General features: G+C 40.7%; 1 protein-coding gene across 12 annotated transcripts in view; it reads left to right on the top strand.

The window, feature by feature from the left end:
• The window catches only part of LOC126106316 (YLP motif-containing protein 1-like), a 432,507-nt gene that overhangs the window by 202,510 nt on the left and 213,273 nt on the right, over positions 1–16,724 (top strand). For all 12 annotated transcript variants that reach the window (XR_007523332.1, XR_007523330.1, XR_007523331.1 and 9 more), the window contains 3 exons: positions 3,793–3,918; positions 10,010–10,804; positions 16,297–16,417. Coding sequence is in view for 9 of the 12 variants with exons in the window: in XM_049912551.1 (XP_049768508.1) it covers positions 3,793–3,918; positions 10,010–10,804; positions 16,297–16,417 (1,042 nt within the window). In the remaining 3 variants the exon portion in view is untranslated. The remainder of the gene's footprint in view (positions 1–3,792; positions 3,919–10,009; positions 10,805–16,296; positions 16,418–16,724) is intronic.

The raw sequence follows: 16,724 nt of genomic DNA, 5'->3' as shown, positions 1-16,724 counted from the left end.
ATTTATTAAAAAATTGTAAATTGTAGCAAATTTCCTCAGGATCCTGGTATTAACTGGATTGCCGACTCGTTAGGCTCCAGTATGTTAAATCTGAAAATGGCTACCTATGTGGACTAATCAAATCAGACTCAATTTGAATAGAAGGTAAATGAGAGAGAAGACATTGATAGTGATTTAAGAGGTCATCCTAAACATTCCACTAAAGCTCCAGTTAGTCATATTCATTCCCACATTAAAAGTTTTCCATATCATGTCAGATTATTTTCGTTCAGAAAAACCTAATAGACATTGCTTGAATCCTGAATTGAACATCGGAGTTATGTACAATTTTTATATAAAAAAAGTTTTGAAGATGACATTAAAACAGTGCCAGACGTTTTGTATAGAAAGTTTTTCAATATGACAAGAAGAGATACATGGGCAACATGTGATGTTTACCATATGCGGATATCAGTTGTTGAAGGTAAAACAAAAAACAATTAGAGGTGCAACATTAATTACATTTAAGGAGAGCCAAACCTGCATGAAATTAGGTGAAACTGCATAAGGAATTGCCAAAATCCAACTCCAAAGATGTTTATGCTTTTACATTCGATTTGGTAAAACCTGAGCATTTTCAAAGTTAACATGTTCAGTAGCATATTATAAATGCAGTTTATATCGTCATTATCTTGGCTGTCTCGACCTCAGAACTGACAGTTCTTATGTACATACGGGAAAAAACTATAGCTTCAAGGGGATCACTAGATATTTCATCAGCATAGTGAAACACACAAACAAAGTGGCTAGTACAGTAAAATACATAATAATGTACAGTGATGCCTGCGCTGGACAAAATAGGAATTTTAAAATGGCACTTTCCTGTTTGAAACTTGTGACAGATCTTCAACTTCAAGTGGATGGTCTTCACAATATTTTTATGGTAAGGAGGCACTTATAACTGCCAAACAATACTGATTTTAGGTGTGTGGAACTCCAAGCTAAAGAAAAAACTACCTACACACTGGCAGACTGGTATAAAATCATTACCCAATCACAAAGAAAAGAAGCCATTTACAGTAATACAGATGCAGCGAGAAGAATTTGTATCGACAACAGCTTTGGAGAAGGCAGGCGTGAACACCAAAATTAAATAATTAAAACATCCATTATCTCGGCTACGAACTTCAGTGGTTGCAGTATAGAAGATCTGAACCTACAAAGATATGTTACAAGACAACTTAGAATGTTGATATGGAGTTTTTCATCTTGGACATAAAAAAGGAAAGAAGGGGCATCCAGTTCAGTTCAACAGTATAAAACAGGAACCAGTATATGGTGAAATACAACCCGTCAGTAATTTGAAGGAAATGGACATGTTAGACTTGTTACTACACGCTCCTCATGTTCACCATGTGTTTTTTTATCCTCTGAAACATTACAGGACAAAAATTATTGAGATGCATTTTTGTGTTAATTCAAACTGAAATTCATATATTTTATATACAGTTATATTAATATACACATATTGTGCTCAGGTATTGTTAATTCAGAGTAAAATTACAACACTTAATTTATGCTCCAGTATTAATACTGCCCCTTATTAGATTCAACATCCTTATACGTACTTATATTAGGCTTTCCTGATGTTTCTTGTTCAGTTTCTCAAAATGAGCAAAATTGACTTACACCATCATGACATAAATCCGTTCAGGTAATGCTTTCCCATATTTTGGAAAAGAGGACATGCATGCAAAGAAGCGACCACTCGGAGGGTCTGTTGTTCTTTGTCTCAAGGAGCTGTTTCTAAAGCAAGAAAGAAACACAGTGACAGGCAGGTTTTTGAAACTTCCTGCCAGATTGAATCTGTGTGCCAGACCAACTTGGGACCCCTATTGATGTGAGTACTGTGCATCATTGGGCGAATATTATTCAAGATGTCGAGGTGGGAACATCTGACCTGCTTGACAAACAAAGAGTTGGACGTCCTGTGACAGCATCCACCGAGTTTCACAAGCAAAATGTTGACAGATTTATATAGAACGATCGTCGTATCACTCGGAGAGAAATTGTAAGCACAATCGGCATTTCACAAGAATGTGTGGGTCACATTATTCCTTTGCTTCGCTATCGGAAGATCTGTGCAGGATGGGTACCCTGGATGCTGACTCCTGAAATGAAAGTGCACAGACTTGAAATTTGCCAGGAACTCCTCTTGCTTTACGAGAATGAAGGTGACGCCTTTCTCCATTCAATTTTGGTAGGAAACAAAACGTGGATACACCATTACAACCCGGAGATGAAACGTCAGTCTATGGAATATCAACACAAAGACTCGCCCAAAAAAAGAAATTCAGGACGCAGCCCTCGGCTGGAAAAATCATGGCCACAGTGTTGTGGGATGCAGATGGTGTTATCCATGTTTTGGAACAACAACAAATTCAGAGCGTTACATCACAACACTGCGAACTCTAAAACGACGGCTAACAAGGGTGTGAAAGGAAAAGGGAAATGTTTTCCTGCAGCATGACAATGCCAAAGCACACACTTCATGTGCCACCACAGCAGAACTTCAGAGACTGAATCTCAACACCGTACGGCATCCTCCATACAGTCCAGATTTAGCACTGTCTGACTTGCGTCTGTTCCTGATAATGCCGGCCAGAGTGGCCGAGCGGTTAAAGGCGCTACAGTCTGGAACCGCACGACCACTACGGTCGCAGGTTCAAATCCTGCCTTGGGCATGGATGTGTGTGATGTCCTTAGGTTAGTTAGGTTTAAGTAGTTCTAAGTTCTAGGGGACTTATGACCACAGCAGTTGAGTCCCATAGTGCTCAGAGCCATTTTTTGTTCCTGATAATGAAAGGCGATCTACAGGGACATCATCATGCTTCTGATGAAGATGTTGAAAGAAGAGTGAGACTATGGTTGCGGAAACAGTGTGTCGTCTTCTTTCGTGGTGGCTTCAGAAAACTTGTTCATCATTGGCCGAAATAGTATCCAATTGGCTGGTGATTATGTGGAAAAGTGAATATTGGTAATTAAAGGTCACATTCTAAGGATTATTTCTGCATTTGATTTGTTAAAATATTCCCATCCAAACCCAATTAATGAAGGTAGAGGCATTACTTTTCATTCAACCCTCGTAATTATCTTGTTAAATAATTGTTTTTATAACTTGCAAAACCTTGTGAATTAACATACATTAATATTAAGTACTTTTTCTAGTCAAATATGAAAATGTACGCTTTCTGCTATTTTAGGAATGGCAGAAACTGCCATTCTAGTGGTAAGGGAAGGCATGAAAGAAAACAGAGAAACATTTGAAGGTAAAAAACATTTTTGAAAGTTCATATTGAATAATTGCACGTTTTGTATGAGACCTGCTGTTGTGTAACGTTTAGAATTGTGCAGTCTAGGGGCGATTCACACCTAGATGCAGAATCAAACCCACCAACCCTCGAGCATTCTAATGTGAAACTCTGATACATTTTTGTGCTGTTAGTGTGCAAGGAATAACGCTGCACACAAAGTTAGATTCTCACTGTGTATGTTCATTGTATACAAAATGCATCTGTGCACATGTAAGAAGAAATAGCTGATAGGCATATCCCCCACTCTCTCATGTCTGGCAGTCCTTTTTCGAGGACTTCAGTTATGCTGGTATGAAATTGATAAGAAGTCTGCCCAAAAACACAAAAGTGTGGAATATAAGACAGTATCTTCCCAAAGCAGTTGATAGATTATCTAGTGGAAATGAAATTGTACATATCAAAGAGTAATATTAAGGCGGAGCTTTTTTCCTATCTGCAGATGCTGCGGGTACGAAGCCTACCCAGTTTTCTGAGCCGGTGCAGACATTTGACTATGGCCACGGCTCGAGAAGAGCTGGCTCTGCTCCTACACCTGGTCCTGCTCCTGTCACTGCTGCTCCTCCAGGTGAGTGGATGATGAGGTTGGAGTCCATGTCTGGCACACAGTTTTGTAGTCACATGTAATCCACATAGTGTACACTTGGCTAAAGAGTTGGAAAGTAAGTGGGGGCAAGAATGCATTCTTACACAAATATAACCTTTTGGTTCAAATTTGGGTGTACTGTTGGTAATTTAAAGCTCTTAATCAAAGTGTGGACATCTTTCGTACTCTGTTGAAGAATGTACTTACAAAGTCGATGTACACGGGATGTATATCTCCTAGGACAACGAGGAAATCTGGGAAAAGTTTGGGAATTTCATCATCCAGGAGAAATTCAGGAAAACCCTAGGAATTTTTCAAAATTCTGGGCATTTTTATTGTTTTTAGTTTTCAGTTTTTTAATTTTGCCTTGGATGAACTGATACTCTAACAAAGAAGTTTTTTAAGCCTGCTACTGCAGAATAATACTGCAGCAGTTAAACATACATGAGATAATAACACCAAAATAAAACTTTAGTTGAAAAGAAAAAACACACTGCACACACAAGCATCTGCCAACAGCAAAATGTGTGAAATGGGAATGACGTCACAACTGTTTACATTTGTAACAGGCCGCAGGAAAATATTGCAAATGGTGGTTTGAGAAGCATTAATTTCAAAGTAAATTTCTATTTATGCAAGATGAACTATGTTACGTGTGAGGATATGCGATGAATTTCTTAAATTACAGAGCATCAGACTCTCATTCAAAACTTTAACACTAAGGACCAACCACATAGAAAAATATCAGTCCCAAAAGATCAACCATTTATTCCACTATTTAAAATTTTACTTCCACATACGTGTTTGATATATCTTAAAGGGAACACAGACAAAAAAGATCAAGTTTCAAGGTTAGTTTTTCATGTTTATTTTACTTCTTTCAAAGATTACAAGTTATGCAACAACGGTGGCAAAAGGTATAATTATTAAAAGTGAGTGAAGTGAAGTGAGTTGGAGCATTTTTGCATGTAACTGACTTTCCTATGGAGCAGTTGAAGTGCTTGACGGATTATGTTTTCAGCCAGGTAACCCATGAAATGTTCAGTGCACAGCTCAGCACTGTAAAGGGTTTGCTCTTGCTGATACCCACTCGAGTGAACATTTTCCATGTGTCCTTCGATTACAGCCACAACTGCCATCTATGCGCCCAAGATGCTGGAAATTTTCCCAAGCCGATTGGACACTTTTCTCCTCTCTAGCAACATTTAATGACCATCGGTTTCAGCATCGACGATCAGGTCACTCATGTTATGGAAGTTATTCTTACAGCCGCAGAACATTCAATACTCCATACCTCCCCTTTGCCCCGGTGCCCCCATGTTCCTTGGGGAAATGAGGTGCGCCGTGATGCAATATGTGAGTGTAAACATGCTCTTCACGTTTCCCATCATCATTATTCTGTAATTGACCATCTTGTTGCTCTCTCCACTTATAACATGAACAACTTTCCCAGGAAACTCCAAACAGTAGCAACATTTTTTGATCTGGAGAGGGCATGCAATACCTGGTGGCAGACAGGCACCCTCTGCACACTGTTCTCTTCAGGCTTTCAAGGTCAGCTACCCCATTTCATCCATGAATTTATGACAGAGCACACATTTAAGGTGCAGGTGAACACTAAACGGGGTGCCCCAGGGCTCCGTGCTAAGTGTTGTATTGTTTGCCATTGCCATAAATCTAGTTATGGATTGTCTCCTTCCTGATATCTCGGGCTCCCTCTTTGTCGACAATTTTGCAATCTACTACAACTCTAATGGACCAGCCTTCTTGAACAGTGTCTTCAAGGCAGTCTCGATCTTCTCCAAATCGGCTTCCGATTTTTTCCCAGTAAGACCGCCTGTGTAAATTTTTGTGGAATTTTACCCTCCTCCTCTACATCTAGGCCTTGATACCCTTCTGTTTGTTGATGTTGCCAAATTTGTGGGACTTACGTTTGACAGAAAACTGTGCTGGTCTTCCCACATTTCATATTCTTCGGCTCGCTGTCTGTGATCCCTCAGCAGTGTCCATGTTCTGACTGGTACCTCCTGGGGAGCAGACAGAGTGGTCCTCCTCCACCTATATCTTGCCTTAGTGCACTCGAAATTGGACTATGGAAGCATAGTTTACTCCTCTGCATGACCATCTATTGTTGGGCATTTAGACTCTGTCCACCACCGTGGATTTAGCGTCTGGAGCTTTCTACGCCAGCCCTTTGGAGGGCCTTTATTCTGAGACTGCTGAACCTCCACAGTCCAATCAGTGAGCTGTCCTCCTCAGTCGTTATGCTAGTCATCTGTCTTCCATGCGTGCTTACCTGACCCATGCCCTTTTTTTCGACACCTCACTGGATTTAGGGTATGCAGGCCGCCCTTCTGCTCTACTACCAACAGGAGTCCACTTCAGTGAACTGCTTCCAATTTCCTTAAACTTTCTTGACAAATGGGGGTATGGCGCCACCTTGGCTTCGCACCTGGACTTGCCTTCTCCGTGACCTTTGTCAGCTTCCCAAGGATAGTGCCTCCCCTGTAGTTTATCGTCGGGCATTTTCTGCTCTATGCGCGCAAATGAATTGAGGGTGCCACTTTTATTTACAATGATGGCTCCAAGACCACCTTTGGTCTCGGGAGTGCCTATATTGTTGGTGACACCCCTTTTAAATTTCGGCTTCCCGACCAGTGTTCGGTTTTTTACTGCGGAGCTTTACGCGGTTCTCCAGGCTGTCCAAACATCCATTGCCATTAGCGGATACTGTATGTTATATGGTTGGTTTCACTCAGCTCCCTTCTCAACCTCCGAGCTCTTTATCCCGTCCACCCTCTGTTCCACGTTATTCAGGACTGCCCTCACATGCTCAACATTCTGTGGCATTCTTCTGGATCCCAGGGCGTGTTGGTATCTGCGGAATCGAGGCAGCCGATATAGTGGCAAAGGCTGCTGTCTGTTTTCTTTGGCCTGCTGTTCGTACAGTTCCCTTTGCCGATCTACAGAGTGTATTATTTTGTCATGTTGCTCTTTTTAATTAATTACAGGACATAAAACCTCTTCCCTGTGCTTGGACCTGTTCCTCCCGGCCTCGTCAGGAGGAGGTAATTTTAAGTAGACTCCAGATAGGGCACTGTCTTTTTAGCTGTCGACATCTTTGAAGTGGCGATCCTATCCCGCTTTGTCAGCACTACTCTCAGTTGTGGATGGTGAGACGCTTTTTACTTCATTGCCCCCATTTTAATCTGCTATCCGCCCATTTACAGCTGTCGCCTGATATATCTTCCCTTTTAGCGGATGACGCGTGCTCAGCCGACCGCGTCTTTGAGTTTATCAGTGTTAGTGAGATGACATCAGTCATTTGAATATCTTTTCAGGGAAAACAACCACTCTTCAATAGCAATTTTCTAAGATTTCCTTCATTCTTAGTTTCACTCCTCCTTGAGCTTCACTCCCGTTGCTGCCGACTTAAATTTTGGTTTTTTACCTTTCACCAAGCCTCAGAAAGGGCACTTATGACCATATCCGTTTTGCGTCCTAAAGCCATAATAAATTTTTTTTTTTAAATTAAGGAATCGTCAGTTCAGTAATGGAGGGAAGTATTGCGGGAGAGTGTGGAGTAAACATCGTAGAGGAAGACTGAGATTTGACTACAGTAAGCACATTCAAGTGGATTTAAACTGGAATAGTTATGTAGAAATAAAGCCTGCACAAGATGGACTGCTGTGGTGAGCTGCATCAAACCAGTCCTCGGACTGAAGACCACAACAACGTTGACATGCTGTTCTGTGAAAAGTATTATTGCTACTCACCATATAGAGGGGGCATTGAGTTGCAGACAAGCACAACAGGAAGATGGCTATACATAATGGGTTGTGGGACAGGAAGTGGGAGGGGTAGTAGGGTAGGCATGGGGGAAGGTGTAGTGCTGCATGTGGGAGCATGCAGGTATGTGATGGGGACAGGGCAAGGGTGCTAGGTGCTGGGGTAGGGGGTTGGAGGAGGGAATTAGAGGAGGGAAAAAAGACTAGTGGGTGTGTTGGTCAAACATAAGGCCGTGTAGTGCTGGCGTGGGAGCAGGGAAAAAGGGGGTAGGTGGGGGCGAAGGACAGGGACTAGTGAAGGTTGAGGCAAGGGGAATTGTGGGAATGTATAGGATATATTGCATGATCCGACCTGTGCATTTTAGAATACCTGGTGTTGTTAGGAAGAATCCAAATGGCACAGGCTGTGAAGTAGTCGTTGAATGCAATTTGTTTCACTTCAGTGGTGGCTTCACAGTCTGCGCCCTCTAGAGCCTTCCTACTAACACCAGGTTTTCTGGATAGTGGAGATGGGGACTCTGTGCAGTATATTCTATTATCCTATTTCCCTATAATACCCCTCCCCATCCTGGCCTTAAACTTCACTAGTCCCTGTCCTGTCCCCACCCTTCCTTCCCTGTGCGCGCGCGCGCACACACACACACACACACACACACACACACACACACACACACACACACCAATATTTGTCCCTCCTCTGCATCTCCTTTTCCACACCTTTCACCCCTTCCAGCTCCCGCCCACAGCACCTAGCAGCCCTACCCTGTCCCCACCACATTCCTCCATGCTCTCACCAGCAGCACTACACCACCCCTCACCCATACTCTACTATCGCTCCCTCTTCCTGCCCCACCACCCACAATGTGCTACTCCTATCAGTCTCATTTAGCCATATGCTGTCTGACCACAGGGCCAGAGAAAGTGGCTGTGTGTGTGTGTGTGTGTGTGTGTGTGTTTGTGTCGGGGGGGGGGGGGGGGGGGGACTGCACAAGCACGCGCCATCTGCTCACCAAGCGGTGGCAGCAGGAGGCACACACAAAAGGGTTTAAATTTTACAATCTTTCGGAGCCAGTGGCTCCTTGTTCTGGATGTCTTTTTGTTGTGTCTGTCCTTTTCACAATATTGCCATTAATCCATCCTGAATTTTACACCGACATACTAGTTGCACAGAGAAAAATGGACTTTTTTTTTTTAAAAGGTCTCGTAACAGTCTGGTTAATGTAGTTTCAAAACGTCTCTAACAAAAGAGGTTTGTATTTTTCAGTATTGAAATGTAGCTTTCAGCATTGATCTCTGTGAAGTGTGAAATAGGATTTGATGGATAAATGGTCAGTGTATAAATAGTCATGCAGCCTGTGGTTTGGTGTAGAATGTTGTTTGGTAGTTAAAGGGAGTTACACCACTGGAACTTTTTGTATACTTGGAAAAATGCTAAATTTTATCATTATTGGCACTGAAAATTATGTTAGATGTCCATAATTGACTTTGTCAATCCATTTAATGGTCAGAGGAAGGTAAGGACTGATCACTTCCAATAGGGCCATTGCTAATAATACGCTGTGTGGTGTTCAAATTGACCTTCAATGTACTGTTATTGACCAAATAGATATAATTCTGGGTACACTGTAAATTTTTGAGTCGGTACTGACAATTATATGTATTGTGAGTGATACTAGCGCATTCAGTTCAGAATTACTTTAGTAGACTTTGTTATTTCATCATTCTAAGTAAGTTAAATATAATGTAAATGCATGTATAAAAAAACTACTTATCAAGTACTGGCAGGAGGGAACACACACAAAGGGTTTAACTTTTACAAATTTTCAGAGCCAGTGGCTCCTTCTTCTAGCAGGAGAGTTGAAGGGGAAGGAAGAGGGATGAAGGAAAAGGACTGGAGAGTTTTAGGGAAAGGGGTACAGTCCAGGAAAGTCACCCAGAACCCCAGGTCAGGGGAGACTTACCAGACAGGATTAGAAGGAAAGACTGATTGTTGGAGTCCCCTGGGTGACTTTCCTGAACTATACCCCTGTCCCTAAACCTCTCCAGTCATTTTCCTTCACCCCTTTCCTTTCCCCTTCAACTCTTCTGCCAGAAGGAGTAGCCACTGGCTCCAAAATCTTGTGAAAGTTAAACCCTTTTGTGTGTGTGTTCTGCTGCCACCACTTGGTGAGCAGATTTTTATGTATCCATTTACATTGTATTGTCAATAATTGATTATGTTCATTGTAAGTTAAATTACACATGTTGTGTTAGATTACATTTACAAAACTGTGTTCTTTACTCAGATGGCTGGCGACGCAGTGACGAACCGACATTCCGTGCCAACAGAGCTGACCAGGATAACAGGTTCTTTGGTAACAGAACTGATCGTGATAACAGATTTCCTAGTGGCGTAGGTGATCAGGCCAATCTGTTCCCAAGTGGCCGAACTGAAAAAGATAATTGGTTTCCCAGCGGTCGAGGTGATCAGGACAACAGGTTTCCTGGCAGCCGTGGTGACCAGGACTCCAGGTTTCCTGGCAACCGAGGCGACCAGGACAGTAGGTTTCCCGGCAGTCGAGGTGACCAGGATATTAGGTTTCCCAGCGGTCGAGGTGACCAGGATAATAGGTTTCCTAGCAGTCGAGGCGACCAGGATGGTAGGTTTCCCAGCAGCCGAGGTGACCAGGATAATAGGTTTCTTGCAGGCAGAACGGAAGAAGAGAGCAGATTTTTTGGGAGCAGAGAGAGGGAATGGCATGGCTCTGACCGGGACCGCGAGAGCAGAGACCGGGAACGTGACAGGGAGAGAGACAGAGACAGGGACAGGGACAGGGAGAGAGACAGGGACAGGGAACGTGAGAGGGAGAGGGACAGGCTAAGCCGCGACAGAGAGCGTGACAGGGACAGAGAGCGCGACAGGGACCGGGACCGCGAGCGGGATAGGGACAGAGACAGGGACAGGGAGAGGGATAGAGACAGGGACAGAGAGAGGGATAGAGACAGGGACAGGGACTGGGAGAGGGAGAGGGACCGGGACAGGGATCGAGACCGGGACAGAGAGAGGGACCGTGGCAGAGACCGGGACCGCGACAGGGATGGTAAGTCTGTTCACATATTTTTTTGCGAGTATTTTGTGCTATAGATGTACAATGTTATGTTTTGTATATCAATAGAGTTTTAATACTTTGAGTTTTATGCCTGAGCATGGATGAGATACCGATGGCATCGACAGCCTCACATCCTAGTTTTGCTGTTCGTACTTTGTTCACATTGCTTATGGCTTTTAACAAATTAGAAACTTTTGCGTCCCACACACGTGTGTCTAGCAGTGCAAATGGCAAGGGACTATTAAGTGTAGAACTCACTTGTGGTTTATCTTTTCTACTGTTAACTTTTTTTTTAAAAAATTTAGGGAATAAAATGTATTTGTTTGTACTTAGAAATTAGAGCAGTTTTTGAAAATACAGTCATTGTGTGATATCATCTCAGGCCACATATCTACCGATCTTATTATTAATTGATAACCTACGTATATAAATATGTTATGAACGCCAAATGTACTTATTGTAGGCAGAGTGCAGTTAGTTGGCTGCCAGCTTCCCAGTAGTGATCTTTAAATATCAGCAACATTCGGAACACTTTTTATTGACTATTATCTGCTTCAGATTGCTGCCACCCTCTATGATCTCAAAGTTGTGTCGTTGCAATTGTCTGAGAAAATGTTGTTGTCTTGTCCATGTGAGTGGATGAGTGGATGATCAATAACATTAATTGTACTTGTATTTAAATGTGTTATGCAGTATGAGAGACAATCGAAAATTTATGTTAAATGTTTTGAATGCCAATTTTCTTCTGCTCATCGTGGTGTAGTACAACAGCCTTAATTTAATTTTGTACTCCTTGCAACAAATATGTATTGCTTTTGAAGATGACAGTCTCTGTAATGTGCATTCATGAATCCTTGTTCTTCAGTTTAAAATGTGTACCATTGATGATTGGCACGATTTACTTGCACCTTTGCATTGTCAGTACTAGAAATCAAACAATAAAACATTCCAATCTCAAATCTTCTGAACCCCATAGTGGCCACTGTACTTACCCTTTGCTCCTGAGGAAAGCGGCACAACCAAATTCACCCAAGTGAACTAAAATTAAGCACATCTAAAAATATTTGTGTTCCTGTAAACATTTTTGTTTGTACTGAGCAGGAAAACTATACTTTTAAGAAGCTCTTAATGTTTGTTAATATTAGTGGTCAAAGAATGGGAATTGTGTTGGAATATTAAAAATATAAGGAAAAGGATAGATTGCTACTCATCATAAAGATGACTGACAGGCCCTACAAAAAGACTGTTACAGTCTTTTCATTGTGCCTGTCTGCAACTCTATGTGTCATCTTCACGGTAGGTAGCAATCTGTCCTTTCCCTTATATTGTCAATCAGTTAGTATGTCTTTTGAGGGAGTCTTACAGGTTGGCTTTCTCTGAGTCTATTTGTACTTGACAGGATTTTAAGGTTTGTCCCTAAACACAAATTTCACACGGCAGTGTGATGCAGTTCTCAAAATTAAAAAAAAAAAATTGTCTTTGAAGATTAGGTTTCCGAGTATTGATAAGTATAGAACATGTATGTAGTAACATCCCCTTTTCTGTGGACTAACCCATAAAAGTGTAAAATACAAGAAAGCATTGGAAACACAACAAGTGAATATGAGTAAATTACCTTTTTTTTTTTTTTTTTTTTTTGCATTGTTCAAAATATGAATGTAAAATGATTTAAATTTTGCCTGTTTAAAAAGAAATCTGAAATAATTAATCTTTTTTCTTTCTAACTGCACATGTCACTCCACATTATACAATGCATCAAACACATTATCACCACCTCACTGCCTCAAAAGTTAATACCTTCCTTCTCTGCTGCTTGGCACAACTGGTTCTTCTTCTTCTTCTTCTTCTTCTTCTTCTTCACCTCTCTCTTCCATTCTTCAAAATATTTGGTGGTGATGCTATCTACTGTAGGCACCTATGAAGTGATGAGTGAATCATCATCATCAACAACATCATCATCATCATCCTAATACTCTTGAAACAGAAACAACATGCTTATCAGAGAAAAATCTGTGGGCTTATAAGGGAATGGTCCAATAAGACATTTCAAAACCTATCCCGAAATTTTTGTACACGAAGAAGACAACGAAAGAAATGCACTGCCAAAATTGTAGCTGCTAAGAGGCACTGCAAGTGTTTTGTAAAAATGTTGGAATTTACACATTTTTGCCACACGAAGAACAGCTTATAACTGCCATTTGTACATCCCTGCCAGCCTAGTGTGTAACTCGGCGAGTCACTCATGCAGCGCTGCATAGTGGAATTATCTAGAGTTCACAGACACCAATTTTAAGTACCTAAAGCCTGGGTTACAATGGAGCAAATGGAAGCAAACACGTGTGAATGAGTATTTGCCGAAAATTCACTACCATTTGCTTGCATATGGGTAGAATTGTTTATACTAGAGGGAGTGGAAGAGAACATGAGGTAGTGAACATTGCCTATGAACGCTGTGTTAGTTTTTGGGTGGTTCAGATTCCATGTTAAACTGTAGGTCTCCATTTTCCAATTAGGTAACTTGGGGAGACTGCAGTGGCATCCAGCTGAAAGACCTGCAAGAGCCCTACCAGTCACACCAGACAGAATTCTCTTTTGCTCATGCTTGTTAGCTGGTTTGCTCCAGTGAAAACTATACAATTTTTTAATAACTTCATATCAACAGTTCAATTCATGCATATGCAATTCTGATAAAAGTGGCTAGCAGAGAAAGTAAAATCATGGCAGTGTTTGATGTCGTAGACAACTTCCATTATTGAGGACTTGTAATTTGTTGAAATGAAATGTGTCATGCAATACTAAATTTTATAACACCTCCTGTAGGCCATTCCTTATGGTAATGTTTGAATGTTGTACATTTGACTACCAGTGAAACAGTTCTTTGTTTATTCCCTGTGGTCATCACAAAAATGTGAAGTGTCCATTGAATGACAAAAACAAACTTTTTTCTTGCACCAGGCACACCGGACAAAAGATGCAGTCAGGCACTTCCCAATAACCACTAGTTGTATGTAGACAGAACTGGGATGAAGTCAGAAATGGTCCTGGCCATTGTCCTGCATATTACACTGCATACCAGGATTATCTGATCAAATTCGTAATGTGTGGCGAAGAAAACTGGTAATGCACAAATGACTGGAGCTTAAGAATACTGTTCTGCTGATAAACCTGAAATGAGAGAGAGGTATAGGAAATTACGTTGTCTGATAATTTCCTGAAAAATGAATTCCACTGTTGAAAAAATTCTTTATTGAGAGGTTGAATTCACTAGTAATTCCAGGTGGAATCCACATTACATCTACAGATTTTTCATCGTCCTCCACACATACAGAGGTATCATTATGTCCAGACCATGAATCCAACAAAAGCAATGAGTTAGTTTCTGCAGCTGGTAAGAATGAAATGTTGAAAATTATTCTTTCCCATTTTTCCAGATTTTGATATGTCGATTACAAGATTTTTTACAACTAAACACTCCATTTTTTTTATTTTTGTCTCTAAATTGCCTTGGGTTCTTGAAGACATATGTACAGCTGCGGAAACAGTAAACCACTCATACTTGTCTCTGGCACTATTTTATATGAATGTGTCATTTCATTCTTTGATTGGGCAACCGACTCCATCTTTTTTTCACATCGAAATGATAAAGTGCGGTGTGCATGCAGTTCTTTCACGAAACCTGACTGATCAGCATTATAAACAGCAATTGTGGGAATAACAGCAAGTTTCGTCTTTACATCTGCTATGAATTTCTCTATAGCATTGTCTATCACTCGCAGCTTGAGCTTGATTAGCTTTAAATTAATGAGATAGCATTGAATGTCAGATGTGTGCTGGTCTGTCTTGGAAATAGAGGGCTAGTTGCATAATTCATGAAAACAATGATAAGTAGTTTGATGTCTGTGTCTGTAATGGGATTGCTTTGCAGTTCTGTGACCAAAACAAAGTCACCTAGCTCGATTTGAATTGCAGTATAACGGATGAGTGATTGCTGGTCTGTCAGATGAAAGGTGTAGAAATATTTGTGTGAAAGACTAACCGCATTGTGGTTCTGCAAAATTCAGCACATATATGCATCCCAAGAGGTAAGGGTGTACAATTCCTATTTCTGCAGTTTGATTTGTATCCATAGTGGTAATATCCCACACACTGCTTGAGTTATGGAACAAGGGTGGCAACTCCATTCCACTCTTTTGCACAGGTCTAGGTGATGTTTAACACTACCTACATTATCAAAAGGGTTGAATGGGCCTGTCACCTATCTTCCAAAATCTAGTAGGTGTATGTGTTATCAGGACCTGTGTCTAATTTAACCTCTTCAGCAAATATTTTTCTATAAATCTAAGTACATGCTGGGATAATTCCTTTGAGAAGGTGGGGCTTATTTAAATTCACTATCTGTCCTCCAATCTGAGCTTTGTGCTCCTCTAATAATCTCGTCATGGACGGGACAGTAAACCCTTATCTCCCTTATTCCGTTAATATTAACATTAAGGTAAGCTAGTTGGGCTGCAGAATAGTAGTGGGATAGCAGTGACAAATGATGTCAGTAATTCTTTTCCTCAAATAAGAAACAGTATTAAATCCTGAGACAGGGAGCCTCTCTTGTTCAGCAAGTAAAGAATGTTTCAAGTGTTGTGATTTATTTGACAGAATACTTACTAATCTTCCTTGATCCATTATGGATCGTGGGACGACGGCTGGCATGAACTTCTTGATGCAATAATTTACCAACAGCCATATGTATTATAGAAATTTATTTATGGCATCAATGTAATGCCGAAACTGGTAGCACATAGAAGTTCATAAAATAAAATAAATTTCTACAATACATACGGCTGTTGGTAAATTATTACATCAAGAAGGAATACTTACTATGTTCCAATGCAAGAGTACTCAGAGAATCATGATAAAACACAAATATGAGATACAGATTTCAAATCTTAAACATGAGTCTCAATGTAGGTGATGGGCTGTAGGAATTTGTCGTAGCAGAGCAGGAATATCTTATGTAGGGGATAAAGGTAGATTGTTGATGTACATGCCAGGATGATGCGGTTTTGTTATACTAGGGGGATGCATCTGCAATTTGTAATACATTGTGCACCAAAACTTGCAAGATTATTGCTCTGTGCTGTCGCATTTTTGTAGAATTGAGTAAGGCTAATTTTCACCAGTTCTCTGTTCTTGAATGTATGGATGTCTTGCAGCTGGTTGCTCCTATTTCAGTTGCTGTTGAGAAAGCCTTCCGGCCTTGTACATTAACTAAATTTATAATTTTCATATTTCTAATTTGGATTACTTTCTTTTCTTGTTTATTTGTTATGTGTTTTTTTTTGTGCTCATACATGCTTTTTATGTGCATCAGTTTTTCTCAAAATCGTTTCTATTCCTTTTATTCTCTATGTAAAATAAAAGTGATACATTAAATTATAATCAAATTTTACATCACATAGCTGTAGGAGTACTATTACTTATGCCCGCAGATTACGCAAAGCGTGATCGGGATATGCGGTGGGAGCGCGATAGGCCACCACGAGATGCCGATGACAGGAGCAAAGACGACAGAGTAAAAGAGAGAATGTCACGGTGGGAAGAATCTGAAAGGTAAGCTTCAATTTAAAGAATGTTTACAGCATTTGTTAACTTTGCAGAGATTTATGTTTGGTAGGATATTGAATGGGTAGGGACTAGTATTGGTAGTTTAGATAATCCCCCTGTCCCATTTATGTCTACATCATTTTATGTTTTATTCTTAAAAAGTTTTCAACTTTCATGAGATTTCTGTGTTGATAAGAAATACACTGAGCTCTCACAAATTCAGCCCTCGGTAGTCTGAGTTATCCAGCCCACACATACAGCTTCGTGCACAACAATGTTGGTAGTTAATTGTGATGTTACACGCTGCTATACA

This window comes from Schistocerca cancellata, chromosome 10 (genome assembly GCF_023864275.1).
Source record: "Schistocerca cancellata isolate TAMUIC-IGC-003103 chromosome 10, iqSchCanc2.1, whole genome shotgun sequence".
NCBI classification, from domain to species: Eukaryota; Metazoa; Arthropoda; class Insecta; order Orthoptera; family Acrididae; genus Schistocerca; species Schistocerca cancellata.
This window is presented reverse-complemented; position numbering and strand designations above follow the sequence as displayed.